This window comes from Rattus norvegicus, chromosome 19 (genome assembly GCF_036323735.1).
Source record: "Rattus norvegicus strain BN/NHsdMcwi chromosome 19, GRCr8, whole genome shotgun sequence".
Lineage (NCBI taxonomy): Eukaryota > Metazoa > Chordata > Mammalia > Rodentia > Muridae > Rattus > Rattus norvegicus.
Genome location: NC_086037.1, coordinates 231,268 through 254,171, shown reverse-complemented (window position 1 = coordinate 254,171; position 22,904 = coordinate 231,268). Strand labels below are relative to the sequence as shown.

The window sequence follows — 22,904 nt, the reverse complement described above, 5'->3', positions numbered from 1 at the left end:
TATTTTTATCATTTAAGTCAATGGATCTTTCTTTCCAACTCTATGTCTGGGTCCCTCCTGGGTGCATTTTCCCCATGACCCAAAAGAGGGAATAACATTCTCCGTTGTAGATGATTGTTAGGGACCACGTGGTTCTTCTGAGAGAGCAGCAGATGCTCTAACCTGGGAGTCATCACCACAGCTCCTGTAGGTAGCTTTTGTCCTTCCAGGGCATGTGCTGTAGTAGGTGGACATGATCACCTCCAATTAAGGAGACAGATTTCAGGAGATGTGTATGTACAGGTGGTTGAGCGGTGCCTGCTCAATGTGGTAGGCTGCTAGGCATCCATACCGGGCTCTGGTGCCTCCACTGCTCATTGTGCATTCAGGATCATCCTCCAGCATCACCCAGTTTCAATTCCAAACAGATCTCTCACTTACTATCAATGATGATTCCATAGATTATGCACATTTGATAAAATACAGAAGAGACTAGCCTCCTTCTACAGGCCAACTTGGCATAATGAATTCTTTTGATAGAAAGCAAGATAATTATCTTAATCTATGCAGCTTAGGGAGGACCTCAAGAGCATCCATACTGGAATGCAGACCGCAGCTGTGAACACATGTCTGTGTAAGCCCAGAACTTAGGTGGGACAGTTCATGTTGCCCCTTTTCCATGGGAAATCTGTGATTGTATTGAGAAAGTATTTTTTCGTGTGACTCATTTCCAATTTATGGAATTAAACTGACTTACTGAGAGTGGAGGTGACTCAGACAGATAAAGTGCAGAAGAATAATCCAGTATGTCTGCAAATGGATGCTGCCTCATTAGGGCTTTTCAATGCTCAGCAGCTAGAGAAGCAAGGGAGAGGCATTGGTTACTCTCAAGCTTAGGTCCTCTAGTCACTATAAGCCTACCATGACAGGAAAAGAGTCATAGGTAACACAATAGAAACTAGTGACCAGATCTAACCAACCTATCCCATTAATGCTGTATTTGGTGGTATTTTTGGCTCTTTTAGAACCTGGAAGAGTTTTGGGGTTTTCTAATCATACTCATAATTTATTATCCTTCCCAACACTATGTGCTTTGTTCTGTTAATGCTAACAGCGGCATCCAATACCTTGGATATTTTCTACTGACACGTGTGACATGAGACAAAATAGTTGGTGTCATCCCTTACCTAAATAGACTGTCCTTAGAGTTCAGTGTAGTTGTAGGGTCCTTCTTTCCCCTCCAAGAGAGAGAAACATTTCCCGTCTTCAGACAAGTCTGTCAGCCATTGTCCAGTGACTGACTTGAGATGTCCACATTGTGGGCTGAGTGTCTTCATCCAGCCTGCCCTGTAACTGTTGTAAACGATTAATAGGGTTCCAGCCCTAGGATTTAATTCAGTGCTACAGTACTTGCCAAACACACTCAAAGCCCTGGCTGCCAGCCAAGAGAAAGAAAATAAAGCACCACATTGTCTATCAAGTTTCTCCTCCAATAACAGGAGACTCTGCATCGGGTCTTTTAAGTAACTCTAAGCCCCAGCTTCCCCACATTCCATTATTGGTGTATTTTCAGTAATGCTCACTTTATTCTTGGTGTGCAAAGGATGTGCAACATTTCAGTAAAGTCTCTGTGTGTGTATGTGTGTGTGTGTGTGTGTGTGTGTTTGCGTGTGTGTGTGTGTGTGTGTGTGTGTGTGTGTGTGTGTGTGTCTGTTCGTCCTCGAACTCACTATAAACTTTTATCAAATGACCCAGAAGACCATAGAGAAACCTGTCGAGGTGCATGCAGAACTATCCCTTGGCACCTTGCAGGGAACACTGAAATAGTGGGCTGCCTTAAGAGATCCTCAAACGAGGCTATGCATGGTTTTCAGTGAGATTGTGATGTGCAACACCACAGCAGGGATCAGCAGAAGCTTCATTTATTACATGCTGCTGTACCAAGGTGAGGCAAAGCCTCATCCCATAGAGAGTCTGGTAGGAGTTGATGGAAGGAAATAAACTCAGGGTTCAAATCAAGCCTTTAGAAACAAAGAGAAAAATACAAAGAGTCAGGGAAACCAAGATCTTTCTTTCTTTCTTTCTTTTTTTTTTGATAATATCCCCAAGGGTAACAACCCCTTCCTCAATCTAACAATGCAAGAGAGCCAATACATAAATTAAAAGTCAGCAATGAAATGAGGGACATAACAATAGACGCCGAGCAAATTACAAAATCATTAGCTCTTTTTCCTGAGAACATTATGCCAGAAAACTGAAATATCAATTCGATATTGTTGATTTTCTATACAGATAACAATGACGAAAGGTAAATCCAGATCTGGGAAGGTATCTGAATCATACCCCTAAGAAAATAGATACAAGTCATTGAAGGTTGCGGACATTATATATTATGTTGCTTTCTTTTAGCATGATTAAACCCCTTCGAGGACATTTAGCTATGTTATAGAAAGTGTTACTTTCAAAACAAAAGTACAAAGAAAGAAATTGTGGAGTCATTGAGATACAGTTCCCAGACAGGATCAAGTAAAGACTGGTGACAGTTGCAAGCAGGGGCTGGAATGCTGCCCTTGAGAAGAAAATATTTTTTCTCACTTTACCTTACACTGTGTTGTACTATGTCCTATTTTTGTGGAAAAGGTTCTCATGCTCTCTGGGTTATGACAAGTATATTGTGATACTAGGAAGGGAGGTATTTGCTATACAGATATTGTAAGAAGAAGCCTTTGCTTAGTCTTATTGCTTTGCTTAGTCTTGCTTCGGTTGTTCCTGGTATCATGGGAATAACGATCTTATTATATCTTGCCAAAAGGAAAAGTGAGGTAATTCATACTCCTGTTTATATTTTAAAAAGATGAAAAATAATTTTTAAAAAGAGCTATTGTTATGAAGACATGTTACATTATGCATAATACTTTTCCTCTAAAAGGAAAGTATTTCCTCTTTTTTCTAGCATGTGATTATGGTTTTACAATGTTTAACAAATCCTGCACTTCTATGAGATAGGTCACTAGGTCATAACGTATTATCCTTTCTCCATATGGTTAAATTTTTACAAAACCCTTTTGAACTCAGACTGGCCTGTAATTTGCCATGTAGTCCAGGACAGACTCGAATTGGTTGCATCATCCTAACTTGATTTGTAAATATTTTGTTACATATTTTTGTATCTAGGGCTGGGAATGTAACTCAGCATTAGTCAGCATACTTGTGTAACATATACAAAGCAGTGAGTTTAACTCCCAGCCCCAGATAAATCAAGCAGAATGATGGCACAGATCTGTAATTACAGCATTTGGGAGAAGAGGCAGCAAGGTCAGGAGTCAAGCTTATCCTCAACTACACAGATTACATGAGGCTCTGTCTCAGACAAATAGTATTTTATACCTATGCTCATAATAGACTTATAATTTTATTGAAATGCCTTTTTTGACTTGGGTATAATGCTGGCTTTACAGGATATATTCAGAAGTGTTTCTTTTACTTTTATTTTTAGGAATAATTTATATAGAATTTTTGAGGGCCTTTTCCCTGACCTGTTTGTTGGAATTCACCAGTAAAACCATCATGCTGTGATATTCTCTTGTGTCTATAAAAGCTTTCATTTGTGAGTTCTATTTGATATGGAACTGTGGAGTCAGGTGTAATGGCACACAACTGTCATCTCAGGAAGAGAAAGAACCAGTTCAAAGCCAGCTCTGCTACACAACAAGTCCAAGGCCAGACTGAGATACACAAAACCATGTCTTGAAAAAATAACAAACTTGGGACTGGAGAGATGGTTCTTTGGTTAAGTCCACTCTCTCCTCTTGAAGGAAGGGGACCTTGGCTCAGTTTTAAGAACCCACATGGTAGGTCACGACGGCCTATGACTCTAGTTCCAAGGGCACTGCACATACAGACATATAGGCAAATATTCATTTTAAAAAAATCCTTCAAAAATAAAGAAAACAAGAGAATAAATAGACATTTCAGATAGAGGAATATTCAAATTATCTACATTTTAAAGTTCTAGTAACTCCTATATTTTAAAGAATTTGTCTAAGTCATTAGAATTTTCTAACTGCACGATATAAAACTGATTCTACTATAATTTTACTAAGTTATGATAATGAGGCTGGAGAGATGGCTCAACAGATAAGAGCACTGAGTGCTCTTCCAGAGCTCCTGAGTTCAATTCCCAGCACCCATACAACCATCTGTAACGGCATCTGGTGCCCTCTTCTGGCATAGGTATAGACACAGTAGAGCACTCACATACATTATACAAACACACAGCTCCGATAAGATCATGAGTGAGTACTTGAGAGATGGCTGAGCAGTTAAGAAAACTGGTTATCCTTCCAGGAGACCTGAGTTTGACTCCCAGCATTTTGAATATCCTATCCAAAATGGTCCAAATTAGAAGCACCAAACTCAACTGAATTCAGTAGACTTTTGTTATGCTTTGAAATATGTTTCTAATATATAATCTAGAAAATAATGAATACTTACTATTATTTGTAAGAGTTAGTCCAATAAATGAACATATAGGTCGAATTATCTCAGGTTTCATGCAATTCATTAGCCATTCATTTACATATGAAAAAAGTGAACAACAAAGAAGTTGATTCTCATCTGAAAGGAGGATTAACAACCATATTTTAATCTGGTTTTTGCAAAATATCAGTCACGATTTGTTTTTATATTTGGATTTATACTGTTGAAATAATTACCATTTTGAGGATTGTTGACACACTCACACAGAGTACTGCACACTGAAGACCATAACAGATAACTCTGGAAATCATTATTATCTGACAAGTTCAACTCATAATTGGAAAGAACTGTCCTATTGGGTTAAAAAGAAAAGGTAATGAATTTCCATAAATTTTCTAATGTCCTAAGCAATGACTAATAAGACATTTTATTTACTTACTTGAACATCTCTGACAGAACTTCAATACAACCCATTTTTCTCACAAGAGTTTGTCCATTCCTTAAAAAAAATGAGCCACATTACATGAACATGACTTTTATTTAAAAATAATTTTATACAAATTAAGACACTGAAATGGTATCTTAATTAGCTTTTAAGCTACTTGAAAGTATTCTGGAGTATACAGAATTATAGTAGGAAAAAACCTATAATCAAGGGGCTGGAGAGATGAGTTGGCAGTTAAGAAAGAGCATTTCCTGTTCTTCCAGAGGACCTGGGATCAATTCCCAGCACCCACATGGTGGCTTACAAGCATCTGTAACTCTAGTTCCAGAGGATCTGATGCCCTCCTATGGCCTCTATGGGTACCAGGCAGGCACATGGTGCATAGACATACATGTAGGCAAAACATCCATACACACACATTTTTAATTTCTTTTAAAAATACTACAGCAGCTTTCCTATAGAAAATACACTATGCTTAGCAACGTACAACATTCAGTTTTCCTCTAAAAAGTTATAGTTCTGTTACAAAATGAATATCTCCAAACTAGAAAAACTGCAAATCTTTTTCAGATTTTCCAAAGCTGCACAAAAAAAAATCTAGAAGTAATTCAATTAGCTAACAATTACAAGAGTTAAAGGAAGCAAGATTTTAAAACATGGAGGACTGGGGAGATGGCTCAGCCAGTAAAGTGGCAGCCTAAGGGCTTGAGCTTGATCCCCAGCACTGTGTAAAAAATGAAGAAGAGCCAGGTGCAGAGGCTTATGTCTGACCCCAGTCTGACCCGGGGCTCACCCGAAGCCAGGCTAGCCAGACTGCCAAGCTTCAGACTCAGTAAGTGACTCTGCCTCAAAAGGCAAAACAAACAAACGAAGAAACTGATTGAGGAAGGCATCCAACCTCCAGCTTCTACGTCAAGCACAAACACGTGCACCTGCATATGTACGTTGGTACACACGTGAAGTTTTAACTGCATAAACTCTTGATAATTTATACACATATATAAAGTATATGTACACGTTATATCATGTTTTCAACTTTTCAATAAACCTAAAATTATTCCAAAATGAAAACCACTGGGGACCAAGAGTAAATTTTGTAACAAAATAATCAATTCAGTGAAAAGTCAGCCTGTTCATTGAGTACTTGTTTTTCTTTCTAAAGATTAAGTAGTACAAATCACTTTACTGTTTTTTAAGTTTAACAGATATTGTGATTAAATGTATATACTACTGGGGCTGGAGAGATGGCTTAGTGGTTAAGAGCACTGACTGCTCTTCCAGAGGTCCTGAGTTCAAATCCCAGCAACCACATGGTGGCTCACAACCATCTGTAATGGGATCTGATGCCCTCTTCTGGTGTCTGAAGACAGCTACAGTGTGTGTGTGTATATATATATATATATATATATATATATATATATATATATATATATATATACACTCTCTCTATATATATATACACTGTATATTATATATATATAATAAATCTTTAAAAATGCATATACTATTAATTTTTTCCTTAGAACTAGTATCTCTCACATATCAATGAAATAAAACGTTAGTAATACATTTGGGAAGCAGAGTCCAAGACCCAGTCTCATCTACATAGTGAATACTGTCTCAAAAAATGAATACATAAGTAAGTAAATAAATAAATAAAGGCAGGGCTAGAGAGAGATGGCTCAGTTCAGTCATTGCTCTTCTGAAGGTCCTGAGTTCAATTCCCAGCACCCACATGGCAGCTCACAACTGCCTGATGCTGTCTTCTGATGTGTAGACGTACATGCAGACAAAGTACTTGTATACATAAAATACATAAATAAATCTTTAAAGAAATAAAGGCACTAATACAAAAATGACTGGATTAAAAGTATTGATGACTATTCCAAAAATATATTAAAATGTATTTAAGCATTCATGAGAATGTACTTACTATTATTTGACACCAGAACCAAAAGAACATAGACAGACATTCTTTTCAAATTTGTGTTTGAATCATCATTAGTTAAGAACAAGGTTAAATCTTGAAATAATTCTGAAGTACACAACGATTGCTGACAGTAAACTGAAACACAAAATACAATTTCATTTTAACATATTAGCACAAACCATTGCAAAACTATATTGAACAAAACACAAAAGTTGTCAAACCGAGGACGCTTCTAAACTTGAGTTCATTTAACTGGCATGTATTAGAAACAGTTAAATCTATGAAGACGTGCATGCTTAAGTAGCAGATTTTAAAACATATTTCAAAATTACATTTATTTATTTACTTATTTGTATGTGCAACTACACATGTGTGTGCTCATCCGTATGTGCAGACATGCAAGCACACGTATGTGCTCACCCGTATGTGCAGACATGCCATAGCACTCTTGTGGATAAGAGGGCAATTTATGGGAGTTAGTTCTCGCCTTCCATCATATGAGTTCTAGGCATCAAACTCAGGTCATCAGGCTTGTTGGCAAGCACCTTTACCTACTGAACCATCTACCCAGTCCCAAACCAGCAATTTTTTTTGTATTGGATATTTTTTTATTTACATTTCAAATGTTATTCCCTTTCCCGGTTTCCTGGACATAAGCCCCCATCACATCCCCCTCCCCTTCTTCTATAAGGGTGTTCCCCTCCCCACCCACCCCTCCTTCACTGCTCCCCGTCATTCCCCTACACTGGGGGTCCAACCCTGGCAGGACCAAGGGCCTCTCCTTCTTGTTGCCCAAGAAGGCCATCCTCTGCTACATATGTAGTTGGAGCCATGGGTCAGTCCATGGATAGTCTTTGGGTAGTGGTTTAGTCCCTGGAAGCTCTGGTTAGTTGTCAAACCCAGCAATACCTTAAAGTTAAAATGTCTTGGTCTAAGCTCCAAACGTTTAAAATACTCTAGAACGGCCAATAAAATCCTAATCAAATAACAAACAAAAATCATCCCAAGTGAAAAGAGAGGCCAAATGAGAAAAAAAAAAAAACCAAAAAACAAAACAAAGCTGTAGGTTGATGTCATTATGAAGGGGAAGGCAGGTACAGGACAGAACGAGGCCTGTCATTGGACGAGAAGTAAGGATGAAGCTGGAGAAGAGTTTTAGAGAGGCAGAGGAGGCCAGAGGAGTGGGAGTGGAGAGAACATGGCAGTGGATGTTAAGATTCCTCTCTGCACTTATTACAGGTTGTTATGACTATTCTTAAGGGATGGGTGTGTACAGGATTTTGTGTGTCTAGATGGGCAAATTATATCTTACCAATTGAATCAGAGGATACTGTGTGATGTGTTCTTTCATGTGGTGACTTAATTGAGCTCAAGAGAGTGTATGGTGGCCGGATGCACCAGGCCACCACAGAGTTGGGATGTGTATGCCTGACATGGTGGAAACCAGCCAAGAGAGCTGTGAGGGTGCGGTGGGGTGGGGCGGCCTCACAGGGTTCCATGTTGGAGTGGCGCTCAGACAGCAGATCTGAAAGTAGATGGAGGCAGCGTGGAGCCGTTGAGATAAATTAGCACTAGTTCCAATGTCCCGCTGGAGCCAGAACTGGTGAAGGGTGCAACTGCCAGGGTACGTGTGGGAACTGGTTCAGCCCCTTTTTAATTTTTACCACAACACAAAACAAGAGAAAAAAAGAAAATTTTCTTAAGAAAATTCAGATATCTGCTTGGAAACCAGAGGGACAAACAATAATTATGATATTTAAAAAAAAACTTTTTTGAAGATGTAAGAGTCTTTTCAAAGCTCAAAAATAACATGAGCAATAGCAATATTTAGGAAGCAAACCAGGGCAACTGTGCACTTAGGCCACCCTGTGCTGTATAGCAAATTTGACTTAAAACAAAACCAAAAACACCACCAAAAACCTCCAATGGAAACAAACAAAAATAACCCTAAATAATGTGAGTCGACCAGGTGTAGGGACATTCACCTTTAAATGAAGAGAAAAAAATTTAAAGATTTATTTAAAATCATTTCATGCACATAAAAATAATATTTTATATTTTACCATTTTCTTCCACAATAGATCCTAATGTGTATAAGGCTGCTTCTTTTACCATGCTATGCTCACTTGACTTTGCGAGATCTATTATAAACATCAAACCACCAATTTCCCGGAAATAAATACCCGCATCACCTGTAAGATTTGCAAATAAAACAAGAAATTATATTTACTCTGCTAAGGATAAAATAATCAAATGAATAAATATAACACACACTAAGTGTACAAGAAGCCACCATGCATATTGATATATTACTGTACTACAAAGCCAGAATCAGAGGGGCTGTGGGCTGCGGTGGCACAGGCACGCAGTCCTGGGCTGGTGAGGCTGTCAGGAGGATCAAGCTTATCACCAGCCTGGGTTACTTGAGGGATGAGAAGAAAGAGAGGGAAGGGAGAGAAGAGAAGAGGGAGAGAAGGAGGGAAAGAGGAAGGAGAAGGGGAAAAAAGGAGAAAAAATAGAATATGAATAAAGTTAATTATTATTTCTTACTATTTTGATTACAAACTGAATGAATAGTGATCAAAACTTCCTTTTGTGTCAAAGGGTTGCCCATATGATACTTCAGACATTCCAACAGTAACTTCAGGTCAGTCTTCATTTCTACCGGAGGAAAATTTATTATTTTAAAAACAAAGTTTTCTTTTAAAGAACAATTCAAATTCTATTTCATAATTGTACATCCTTGAAATGCTTGCTTTTTTAAGGAAGTAAGCATATATTTGCTTTATAATCTAATAAAGATATCCTTAAAACATACTTTAAATGAACTGAATGAAAATATATTAGAACTTAGAGGATGCTAATGAAGAAGTATTTATGAGGAAATTTATAGTACTAAATATCCATGCTAGAAAAAATATGGCTCTCAAATCAATGACCTTAGCTTCTACCTTAAGAAACTAGAAAAAGCATAAACTCAGCCCAAAGCAAGCAAGGAAAAACCTATAAAGGAAAAACCTGTAAAGGAAAAAGCTGAAGTCAGTAAAACAGAAAAATAGAAGAAAATGGGCTCCGAGAGATGCTCAGTGGTGCAGAACACTGGCTGCTCCCCAGAGGACCCAGGTTCAATTCCTAGCACCCATGTGACAGTTCACAGCTGTTCGTAACTCTAGTCCAGGAAATCCAATGCCCTTTTCTGACCTCACTGGGCATCAGGAATGCATTGATACACATGCAAGCAAAATATCAATATGCATAAAAATAAACTTGAAAATTACACAGAGAGAATTCTTTAAAAAGGTTAATAACACTGCTCTTTCTCTAGCCAGACTAATTTGGATAAATGAGTACAGATACAAATTACCAATATCAGATGAGACAAGAGCCAGATATGATGGCTTACGCCCATTAACCTAGCATTTAGGAGGCTGAGGCAGATTTCCACAAATTCAAGGACTACATAGTAAGTTCCAGGCCAGCCTAAACTATAGAAAAAGACATTATAATTAAACAATCACCTCAGATTCAATCACCTCAGATCACCTGAAGATAGCATTTTGCACAACTTCATACAGATTCAATGACTTAGATAAAATAGTAAATTGCTTTCAAAGATGGAAATCATCCAAGCCCACACAAGAACACATTACCTGAATAAAACTATGTTTATGAAAGGAGCTGAAATCTTAGTTACAAAGCTTTCCACAACAAAAACTCTAGTTTCAGGTGTTTACATTTGACAACTCCACCAAACATTTAAAGAAGCAACAGTATCTAAAAGGTTATTTCCCAATTTAAAAAAATAGGTCTCACTATACTCCATGCCGATCTCAATCTTAAGATCCTCATGCCTTCAGCCTCTTCAGTAACCAGGGCACACCACTATGCCTGGCTTCCCAACTTATTCTAAGGTTGGCATTACCCTTGTATCAACACTAAAATCATTAGAAAGAATAGGAAACTATATAGACTAACATCCTTCATGTACATATAAAACATCTAATAAGATGTTTTAGTAAGCTGAATACAACAATATATTAACAATGCACCAGGACCAAGTTGGTTTATCCAAGGAATACAGGGTGGATTTCATATTTGAAAGAAAATCAGTCAAGATAACCTATCAAACTAAAATCAAATCCTTTTATTATGTAAATGACATATAGGTGTTGGAACAACTTTGTTGTTGTTGTTTTGTTTTTTTCCAGACAGGGGTTCTCTGGGTAGCCCTGGCTGACCTGGGACTCCCTGTGTAGACCAGGCTGGCCTCAAACTCAGAGATCTGTCTGCCTCTGTCTCTTGAGTGCTGGGATTAAAAATCACTGCCTGGTTTGTTTTGTTTTGTTTAAGTTTTTTACTTCTTTGTTTTGGCTTTAACAGTATTTTATTGTTATTCACTTATTTACTTGTTTATTTATTTATGAGGAGGCACATGTGGCGGTCAGACTATAATGTGTAGGAATCAGTTTTCTTCTACCATGTGGGTCCCGGAGATCAAGTTAGGTTGTTGGACATGGCCGAATGTGCTGAGTCATCATTACATCTTTGGCATAGGTGTCGTTAACTAACATTTACAAGGGGCAAACTTAAAAATAAAAAGATGTATAACTACAAAAATCTGAGATACATCAATCTTTAGTCTATTTATAAAAAAAATCACCTAACAGTTTGTTTCAATTAAACGATTTGTGATGTAATCTGTTGGAACAATATGTAGTACAAAGGTTATTACTGAGTTGGCTTTGGGCAACATCCCACATTTATTCATAATTATTGTACTTATCAACATCATCTGGGTATCAACGTCACATTGATAACATGCCAAAGAAAATTTCGAATAAGACACAGTGCTTTTCAATTCCGGCACATTTTAAGATATGCTCCTCCATTCCATTCAGCAGGTCCTTCTCAGTCTTCTAAGATTTCCTATCACATTCTTTTCCTCTTAGCCAAAGCACCTCCCTAACTATTCAATTGTCACATTTCCTCTTCATTTAACCTCTTTTGGGCTGAGTAAACTAGTTCCTTCAATTCCTGAAGAAAATGCACACAATACCAAAAGCTACAAAGCAATAAAAGAAAATATGATTAAGGGGCTGGAGAGATGGCTCAGTGGTTAGGAACACTGATTGCTCTTCTGAAGGTCCTGAGTTCAATTCTCAGCAGCCACATGGTGGCTCACAACCATCTGTAATGGAATCTGATGCCCTCTTCTGGTGTGTCTGAGGACAGCTACAGTATACTCATATACATTAAAATAAATAAATCGTTTAAAAAATGACTAAATGGACCTAAAATTTAATTTTTTTGAGTGTTTGTTAATTTGTTTTGAGATAGGGCCTCAGTATGTAGCTTTAGCCGCTCTGAAACTCACTATGTAGGGCAGGCTAGACCTTAACTCACTGCCTGCCTCTGTCTCAAAGGCATGTCTTAGAGGTATGCATCACAAGGCCTGGCTTAAAATTTAAAACCTTTATGTTGCAAGATACTATGCAGAATGAAAAAAGCAGCTCAATCTAGAAGGAAATAATTTTTCTATTTTAAAAAACTTCTTGGTTCTTTGTGAGTTTCACATTGTTTTCCCCAAGAGGGAAATATTTTCAAACCAGATATTCAATTTTGTGTTCATCCCCTGGGATCAAACCCAGCACTATTTACCAGCTCACACCTGTCTGCAACTATAATGTCAGAGGATCTGATGCAGCTTTCTAACTTCTGCAGATACTAGGTATGCAAGTGGTTCAAATATACTTGCAAGCAAAATACCAAATACATAACATTTTTTAAATTAGTGTTTATGGGGGTCAGAAGACAACTTGTGGGAGTTGATCCTCTCCTACTACATGGATCCTGGAGATCAAACTCATGTTGTCAGGTTTAATGATCTTTACCCACTGAGCTATTCTACCAGCCTCAACATATTTAAATCTGCTTTTTGTTTATTAAAGACATGGCCTCAATGTGGCCCAGGCTGGTCTCATTGCTACATAGCTACGGATGACTCTGAACCCTTTCTCCTGCCTCTATCTCTTCACTTCTAGTTTTCCTCAGACCTGTAGCTGAGAGTGACCTGTTTCTACAGCAGCAGTATTCCAGCACACCCAGTCATGCCCATTATCTCTGCCTCCCTAATAGCTCCCCATTCTCTACTTCTCAGCCTTCTATAAAACTTCTTGAAGCCTGGTATAGTGGCGCGTGCCTTTAATCCCAGCGTTTGGAAGACAGTCTGAGTTCAGAGCAGCCTGGTCTATGAAGTGAGTTCTGGGACAGCCAGGGCCACACAGAGAAACCAGTGAGGGAAGGAGCAGCAGTAAACAAACAAACAAAGATAAAAAACAAAGCAAACTTGGACTCTGATGAGTCCTCTTTGACCCTTTGTAATCGGTCAGACAGACCGAAAACAAATTCACTGTGTGATGAGGGATGTCTGATCTGAGAGTTAATTAATAGTAGTAGAAACTGGCATGAAGGAACCTGTTTTTGTCAGGGCAGGCTATTGATAAATTAAAGTGGTCCTATGTGGCAAATAAACGCCAATGAAGCCATTGTACCTTTTAAACTTACTGTTATTGATGCAGTGTGTAGTTCAATTGGTAAAGGCCTTGCCTACCACAAAGCTCTAGTTTCAATCTCCAGCATAACATAAACCAGGCATCACTGCAAATGCCTCCAATCCCAGCACTGGGGACTGGGAAAGAGGAAGATCAGACATTTAAGGTCATCCTGTGCCATATAATGAGCTTGAGACCAGCCTAGACTACGTGAGAGCCTGACACAAAATAAAAAACCAATTTTGGCATTGTAGACAGACACAAAACATATTCATCTGCATTTCTGACAGAACCCCCACCATGTCTAGGGACATCTTTTATATTCTGGCAATAAATCTGTCATATGGATTTTATTATTATTTCTAGTAGAGTCTCACTATGTAGTCCTGGCTGGCCTAGAAATATGTAAATTAGGCAGGCTTTGTATTCAGAGATAGGCCTGTCTCTCTATCATGAGTCTTGGGATTAAAGGCATGAGCTACCATACCCAGTTCATATGCCACTCTAAGTATCAGCATGACTTTCCCATAATTTCTGATGTCAGAAACTATATTACAGGCATTGTGATAGTTTCTATGTGCTTGGCCCAAGGAGTAGCCCTATTAGGAGTAGCACTATTGTTGGAGTAGATGTGTCACTGTGGGCATAGGTTTTAATACCCTTGTCCTAGCTGCCTGGAAGAGTTTTCTCCTGTTTGCCTTCGGAATAAGATGTAGAGCCCACAGCTCCTCTTGTACCATGGCTGCCTAGACCTCTGAACCTGTAAGCCAGCCCCAATTAAATGTTGTCTTTATAAGAGTTGCCTTGGTCATGGTGTCTGTTCACAGTAGGCACAAAGCAGGTGTCCAAATGTATGCTGTGGTATATTATTTTCCTTTAAGTTAATATATACCATCTTGCAAGGAAGCTCATTAAGACCTATGATGGTGCTGCATAGCTTTTTTTTGTTGTTGTTGTTCTTTTTTTTTTTTTTTTTCGGAGCTGGGGACCGAACCCAGGGCCTTGCTCTTCCTAGGTAAGCACTCTACCACTGAGCTAAATCCCCAGCCCGGTGCTGCATAGCTTTAATCCCAGCATTTTGCCTCCCTAGGCAAAGGCCGAAGGACTTTTGTGAATTCAAACCCAGCCTGGTCTACATAGTGAGCTTAAGGTCAGGCAAAACTACATTGAGAGACCCCATCTCAAACAAACAAAACAAACCCAGGATAAGCCTTCTTAATAGTTAGGAAGTAGACAACCTAGAAGCTTAAGGAAGTCCCTGAAACTAATCTGATGTGCTAGTCCCCTCCCTCCTCGTGTATAAGAGGTAAGAACTGCTGAGAAACACTCTCAGACCAAAAGAATTGTTTCAAAAAGGCTTAGACCAACTAAACTGCTTGGAGGAGACAGAACAACAGAGCTGCCCGAAAGGGGTACTTTCCAACCTGTTAAGCTGCTTGCAGGTTGTACTGTGTGTTCCAGTTTCCCAGCTTTCATGAGCTGGAGGAAGCCTCTGATGGTACAGCTGCCTCTGAGTCATTTCTGCGTCTGTAAGTCACTCCTCCTCATTCATATACTTTGTATGCAGCCCCAGGAAGCTCACTGGCCTACCAATTGGATTTGGTGGTATCCTTAACTTTGATCTGCTGGCAATTCCCTATCTGGGGTAAGTAGATGTTTGTTGGTATCCTCTCATAGAACATATGTAAGTTGATGAATGAGTCTTTTGTTTTCTAGATGTTATTAGATATATTTTATATATACATATATATATATACCACATACACATGTGAATATATCCCCAGTTATACAACTATAAAACACATAAAACTAATGTAAGTCATGATTCATGATTTCTCACCTTGTGTATTCTTTGTATTCTCACTTTCCATGCTTGTCTTTTTCCCTTATATTTCATCTATAAGATAGGGCATTTTTAGTTACGTCGGCTTCTAAGAAATATTCTGGACCATATGCTTGCATCAGCAGCACACATACTAAAATAGGAATGATACAGAGGGGATGAGCACGGCTCTTTCACAAGAACAAGACACAAATTCATGAAGCAATCCATGTTTAAAAAATGTAAGGAATGAAATATTCTGGGCATGATGGTGCATGTCTGTAATCTTCAGGCAGGAAAGGGAGTGGAAGAAGGGTCATGAGTTTGAAGCCAGTCTGAGCTGCATTTAAAGTTTCAGAAAAGAAAGAGGGGAGATGGGAAGAGAGAAGGAGGAGATAAAAGGAAAGACTGTTTCAAAACAAGCAAGCAAACAAAACCCCTCACAAACACAGGAGGGATGATCCCTGGGATCCACAGGGTAGGCAAAACCAGACTCTCATTGGTTATCTTTAACCATACATGTGCTAACCCATACATGTGCACACACACACACACACACACACACACGTACCACGTACATACACATACATACACAAATGGATGTAATTAAAGTAAATATCTGCAGTAAAGGACCAACTTTAATTTTCAAAAGGTTAAATAATTATGCTTAAAATTAAAAATAGGACACACAATCCTAACAGGTTTGACTCAATTTACTCTCCAAACCAACAAAGTCAAGTATAAACGTTACTAGGAAAACTAGTAGAAAACATAAATTAGAAAGCTAGCTGATTATTCTTCTTCACACCTCTTTGGTCCTGGAATGGGACTCAAGGTAGAATCTATCAATAAGCAACAGGTCAGCCCCTGAAATTTGATACTCGAAAAATGGTCACATTGAAAGCTTTGTGGAAAAAAAAACTACATTCCCCCCTTCCCCCATGAGAGAGAAAATATCTTCCTGAGTGAGGCTGGCAAGCTGAATATTCTAGTATTAACTGCCACCTGTTAAGTTGTCCAAGGTGGACGTCTGTCTTGGAATCCTATATTGTGGAAGGCATCCTCTAATGGGAGCAAAAAGGCAAGCATGTAACTTGCACTATCAACTTTCTGCTACAATAGTTTAAAGAGAGTGAGAAATAAGTCGTTCGGGTCCCAGAAATACTGAGGGTAACAGGAACCAGTTGCTCTACGGGACGGATAGGATGTGGGGGCCCAACCCCTCACCTCTCGCCCTGGTCCATCCTCTTTGCATAGTTAAGGCTCCCTCACTCTCGCTCTAGGTTACAGAGGCCTGGCTCACCTAAAGAATTGGAAGAACTCCTGTAGGGAGGGTGGCAGGCCCAAGACTTCTCCACAGCTCTCCGCGGGGCACCATGCACTGCTCCCAAGCCCGGCTCGGGCGGACTTCAATGGAGCAATCACCAGTTCCCAGCTTTCGCGCCTCAGCTGCTGTTGGACACGTGGTCCCGTCCTCTTTCTCGCAAACGAAATCCCGTGGACCCGACGCTTTCCCAACACCAGAATCACCTGCAGCAGCGCGGACGCACACAGCCGTCCGACTAATGAGACTGCGACCGCCTTCTCTCCCACACAGGTTGTGCCACTGAGGCCCGGCCTGGCACCAGCTCAGGAAAGCCCTTGCCCTCCTCAGCTCAATCCATCTCCTCAGGTGAGCCAGTGAAGCGGGGCCACGCCAGCACCATAGCTCTGCCCCAGGAGAGCAGGCAAGACAGCGAAGCTGGACTGAGCTGAGCAAGACCTGAAACCTGGGAAGCTGAAGCCCTGGCCTTTCTCCTGCAACCCAGAGCCTTGTCAGGCCCGCACCAGTTCTTCCCCTTGGCAGCCTATAAACCTCGACGCCTGACTGGGTTTCCCAGCAAGGCTCACATCCGCTGGGCGGGACTTCCGGCCGAACAGTGTTCCGAGGACAGAAGGAGGCCAGTGCAGGGTGCCGGGTTTTAGATGGGGGAAAGTTACGATTTGAGGGTAATGTAACTTTAATATTTGGGACTTCCAACTTGGAAGGGGTCTTTGCTCCCTCCTGACCTTGCCAGATACCAGGCTATCTTTGGTTGCATTGGATATTCCATTGACGACACCCTTCACTGGGTTAACTCCAAAAACCATAATTCTTGGTTCTGGCCAAACTAGCTCCTCATTGAGTAGACCCAAGAACCAGAGCTCTGAGTTGTAAATGTGGTTAAGGTGTACCGTCGTTTAACATTAGTCCTGTCATGCTTCCTAACAGAATTCATCCAATGGGAGTGTTGAGAGATGGAGGTACTGTCAGAGGGCAGTCTCTGCTGTGCGAAAGTCACTTGATAAAGTAGACACAGCCAAGCAAGAATGACACACTGGTATCCGAGAAATAAAATCCCCATGGCCCCATGCCCCAGCGCCCCTTGTCAAATATAACACAGGTTCTCACATAGGAGACAGCCTTTGATAACTATTCTATGCAGGCAATTCAGGGCTTTAAGATGCCCAGTCACATTAACACATTCAGCCGGCCAGCCATAAGTCAGAAGCAGGTTCTGCTCCCGATTTTGAATTTCTAGTTTGCTAGTACTCTTCACCTTACAGAATTTTCTTTCCCATCTAACATGCTGATAAATGTTATTATTCCAGTAATGATTATTTGATAAAATGAAATTTATGGATGGGGCAACCCCATAAAATTTGAATATGTAGGCATAGTGGCAAAACTTTAGGTATATATAAAGGATGACAGTACAAGGGAATGGCTTTTGTTTTCTGATAAGGTTCCTGAAATGCTTCTTTTAAAGTTCTATTTTAATAAGTAATGATCTTTAAATGTCCACAGCTAAAATCCACATCTTAAATTCATTAATTAATTTTTTACTCTTTTTAGTGAAACAGACATATCCATGAAATGTAATTGCAAAATAGCAAACCAGTATTAATGAACTGAATTACAAAGAGCTAGCTTTGATTCTTCAGCAAAGTGATGCTTTCTCCTCACCATCCCAAACAACAAGACTATATTACAAATGAGAAAAAATTTTATTAAGGAAACAATTTAACTTCTGTCCTTAAACAGATGTTTACAAACTAAAGCACAACAGGAAGACAATTACAGTTTCAACCATTAACATATTACACGGGGTGCTTATTCTACAATTGGAAAGTTGCAGAAGTTTGTGACATACCACTATAAATATAAGTATTGTTAAAAATTACAAATTGTTTGGTGATTATTTTGATAACTTCTTGAGTGGCAGCTCCTGTAGGAAAAAGGAGAAAAGTGTTTGAAAAGAATAAATTTTAGGAGTTAAGTAATATATACCAGACTGGGCCTGATGGTGCATGCTGTAAATCCCGGCACTCAGTAGACAAAGACAAGTGGATCTCTGTGAGTTCTAAAGCAACCTGTTCAACATAGTGTATTCTAGGCTGGCCAAGGCTATACAATGAGACACTTGTCTCAGGAAAAAAAATCAGGTGTGATAATGAATGACTATATTCATCAGTCTGAGGAAGTAGAGGCAAGAAGACCAAGAGTTCAAGGCCAGTCTCAGATACAAATGGAGTTGGAGACCAGCCTGGTGCACATGGATCTAGGCTATGATGAATACACCATAGATGAGTACTAAAGACAGACAAACAAAAACCATAAAGAAAGCAAAGCTGTTTAAAATCTAAAACAAACATAGTTTAATGGGTCATAACAAAATAAAAGACTATAATAATATTTATTTTTGTTTGTTTGAGACAGGGTCTTTCTACATAGCCCTGACTGTCCTGGAACTCATTATGTACTAGGCTGTCCTCAAACTCACAGAGCTCCATCTGCCTCTGCTTCCCAAGTGCTATGATAAAGAAGAAAAGAAGGAAGAGTGAAGAGAAGTGGCTCACGTTTAAATAGGAAAAACCTCAGAGAATTGTGTTAAAAGTCATTACAAGACACATTAAAACTAAAGACCTCTACTTACACTCATTAGGCATCTCTGATTGTGTCTCCTAGAACCTGGCCTATCTAAATAAATAATAATTTGCCATTTTCTATGAATTTGCAGGTTACTTTACTATTTAGACATGAAAGAATGATTTTATGTAAATAAGTTACCCAGAATTAGGCTTCAGTTTGCTTACTTAAAATATGGCTTTCTTAGGATTACATTATTAGCATTCTAAACACTGATTATTAATCAAACTGATCTGCCTTCAACATCTAGAAAAGAAAATATCATAAGTGAACAGACCAGACTATTGGAAGTAACAGGCAGAAGAGTCACTTTTCAAAAGAGATCATTTGCTTCATGTTTTTGCTCCCTCTCCCCTTCTCCCTGATGTTAACATGTGGGAACCCGATGCATGGTATTAGAGATGGGGCTTCTGGGGAGTGATTAGACTATGAGGGTGGAGCCTTCACAAACGGATTCATGCCCTTATAAAGGAGATCCTGCTGGGTTCTTTTTATATGTGAGAGCAAAGTGAGAAAAAAAACACCATTTATGAGTCAGGTGGTGAGATCTCTCTCAATGGGCTCTAACTATGCTGGCATCTGAAGCTCTGAAAACCATAAGAAATACATTTCTGATGTTTATAAGGTCCGATCTATGCTGCAATTACAGTAGCTAACTTAACTGGAGCAAAGAAGAAACAGTGGGAGCAAACAGATAAAGGGAGTTTTTATGAAAGAAACAGCAGGTTTTAACTGGGCCCTGAGGTGCAAAGATCTAGGGCATGTCTCAGGAAAAGAAGGTACATAGGGCCTTTTAGTCTAGTTAGTCTTTGTTTCTAAGAACTGACAGAAAGACATGAGGGAGAGGAGGAAGAAGAAGGTCTGTGTGTCCGTGTACCCAGAGAGCTAAGTGAGGCTCATGATAGGTCTTCAAAAGGACTAAAGACTCCAGGAGTGGTTTGCTATGGGTGGCACAGGAAGTCGGAGGGCAAAGAGAGCAGTATGGAGGGCAAAGACTAACATAAGCTTAACAGCCAGCTTTGCTGACCTCCCTAATCACAAGGGATAAGAAAACAAAGCTAATACAAATAATAACTGTATAATGACAAATAAATCATCTCGTCTACAAAACTCACCTCCCAGGAATGCAGCAATGGTGTGTGGCTCAGCAGCTCTGTACCGGCAACTACAGAAAGGATGGAGTATACAATTTTATTAGTTTCATAACAACAAGCTGGGAGAGTATTATCTCTATATGCTCTAAAGGATACTCACAATTCATGGACATAATCGTCCTTCACCATTACAGACAACCCATATTCCTGAAGGAAGTCAGTAAGACAGGACTTCAACTTCCCTATATCTTCTTCAACTTGATAGTTAGATACTCCTAAAAACAAGTATTATATTATGTATAATATATACATTTCCATTAAAATAAGTATGTGGGCTGGATATAGTAGCACACATCTTTAATTTCAGAATTTAGGAGGCAAAGGCAGGTGGAACTCTGTGAGTTTGTGAATACCCTACACTACCTAGTGAGTGCCAGGACTGCCAGGACTGCCAAGGCTGCATAGAGACCAGGTCTCAGGGAAAAAAGTGATTCAAACTAATGGTTATCTCTTACTTAGTTTCAGGTGGTCTAATCAAAACAGTAAGGTATGAAACTAAAGAACAAACATAAACTAACACTTGAAAATATAGGAAATCTGTAAATAAAGACATAAACTAAAATCTATCACAAATTTAAGTTCAGTAAATATGACTTAGTGACAGCATATAATAATTGTTGTTCTGGAAGATTAACACAAAATACTCAATAATTATTTGATAAAAGAATTAAAGAGAAAATACCTTACTTATATCCTTTAATTTAAAATTTTATTTTCTTACTTTTTGGAAACAAAGTCTTATGAATCCCTGCTAGTCTCAAACTTGTATGTGGTCAGGGTGACCCTGAACTTCTAATTCTCCTGACTCTACCTCCTGGGTGAGATAACAGCCACACACTTTCTCGGTGAGGAAGATTTCCAAACCTAGGGCTTCGTTCATGCAACAACAACAAACCAAGCTAGATCCCCAGCCCTTTGTCTCCAGTTCAAGTGATTTAATGGCACCAAGGACACTTATAATATATAACATTAATGTTATAATATATAACATTAGTAGATGCTGGGTACTCTTCTACATACCTCATGCTCATGCACTGAGTCAATTCTCCTAAGAACTCTATTAAGTAACCACAGCTATTTCTATTTACAGATAGAAAAGCTGGGACAAAGACAAATTAAGTTAATTAGTTCAGGAACAGCAAAGCTAGAATACAACACAAGCATTTTGTTGTTTTCTCATGTAGGAAATGTAATCCCGGGCTTTAGGAATGCTAGAGCAGGCATTCTCCACTAAGCCAGTCCAACATTATTCTTTCTCTTTGTTGTTTGGGACAAAGTCTCACTCTGAAGCCCAGCTGACCTCAGATTCCCAGCAATCTTTCTACTTCAGCCTCCTGAATGAACGCATCATACAGTGGGTAAACCAGCATACCCAGGTGCCAAACGTCTCAGCAGAGACTGAAGGGGTCTCTTAGATATTCAACTCAGTCAAGCCTTCAGAATCTCAAGCCCAGGTATGGTACCACTACAGAAGAACCTCCCTCTTAAAAAAGAACTGCTTCAGCTCAAACAATAAAGCACCAGAGGCAATTTATTGAGAGGCTGACAAGATGGGTCGGTCAGTGGGCAAAGTGCTGCTGTAAAAGCATGAGGATCCCAGTTCAATCCCCAAGAGCCCACTTTAAAAACTGAGCATAGTGGTACATATCCATAATCCTGTCACTGGGAAACCCAAAGGCAGGAGGACACCTAGGCCCTGCTGGCCAGCCAGCCTAGCCAATCTGTGAGTTCTCAGTGCAGTGAGAAACCTTTTCTCAAAAAATAATGTGAATAGGAACTAAAGAAGACATTAAATATTGCACACGTGTACACTCATGCACACACACACTTTAACCTGTTCTAAACCGCTAAGCTTTTGAGACCGACCTACACACACACACACACACACACACACACACACACACACACATATATTCTCTCTCTCTCTCTCTCTGTCTCTCTCTCTCTCTCTCACTAAAGTTGTTTTGAATGATTTGATACGTAAAAAATAACCAAAGTACATTTTAGTCAAATAATACAAATAAAACAATTATGTTTGATGATTCTTTTTTCCTTCTGGTAAAATTTGTTCACTGTGCCTATAAACTGGAGTTATTTTATTAGTTGGGGCAACTGGTTTTATTATCTACCTAGAATATATTACTATATAATAATCTTGCACAATTATGATTAACAATAAAAATATTCTGAGCACTGTGGATCTTTAAGATTATACAAGTTTTCCAATTATCACCCTTGCAGACAACAAAAAGTAATGAGCAAAGAAATCTTTGTATCTTTACAGAGTTCAAAGTTCAGAAGCCACTGATATACTGCTAGTGGGTTTCCTATTCCTTCGGGTTAAGCTCAGTACAAGTTATGGGAGTAAACTATGAGCTGGAAATAGTGGTACACATTTATAAATGGTCCTCTGAAGGATGAAGCAAGACCAAGAGTTCAAGGCCAGCCTGTGATATACAGCAAATTCCAGGCCAGGCTTTAAAAACCTAAAGAGCTAGTTGTGGTAGCCATGTCTATAATTCTAGTACTTAAGAGATGGAAGCAGGAGGATTGCCACAAGACTGAGGCCAGTGTGAGCTCTACAGTAAGTCAAGG

General features: G+C 39.3%; 1 protein-coding gene and 1 non-coding gene across 3 annotated transcripts in view; one reads left to right on the top strand and one right to left on the bottom strand.

Moving 5' to 3' along the window:
* Nucleotides 1–22,904, bottom strand: part of LOC120098497 (uncharacterized) — a 70,546-nt gene that overhangs the window by 25,002 nt on the left and 22,640 nt on the right. Inside the window, exons 8-19 of one of the 2 annotated variants that reach the window (XM_063278752.1) lie at nucleotides 20,410–20,524; nucleotides 20,271–20,320; nucleotides 16,510–18,454; nucleotides 15,225–15,360; nucleotides 9,384–9,494; nucleotides 8,897–9,025; nucleotides 6,837–6,968; nucleotides 4,898–4,957; nucleotides 4,695–4,810; nucleotides 4,474–4,596; nucleotides 1,167–1,332; nucleotides 737–834 (exon numbers count right to left, since the gene is read on the bottom strand). In XM_063278752.1, the coding sequence (XP_063134822.1) occupies nucleotides 18,345–18,454; nucleotides 20,271–20,320; nucleotides 20,410–20,524 (275 nt within the window). In that variant the 3' untranslated portion in view covers nucleotides 737–834; nucleotides 1,167–1,332; nucleotides 4,474–4,596; ... (5 more) ...; nucleotides 15,225–15,360; nucleotides 16,510–18,344. The remainder of the gene's footprint in view (nucleotides 1–736; nucleotides 835–1,166; nucleotides 1,333–4,473; nucleotides 4,597–4,694; nucleotides 4,811–4,897; nucleotides 4,958–6,836; nucleotides 6,969–8,896; nucleotides 9,026–9,383; nucleotides 9,495–15,224; nucleotides 15,361–16,509; nucleotides 18,455–20,270; nucleotides 20,321–20,409; nucleotides 20,525–22,904) is intronic. The other variant, XM_063278753.1, reaches the window with a different exon arrangement.
* On the top strand, nucleotides 15,337–15,443 carry LOC120098667 (U6 spliceosomal RNA). The gene has a single exon (XR_005497094.1). It is a non-coding gene; the product is annotated as a U6 spliceosomal RNA (small nuclear RNA).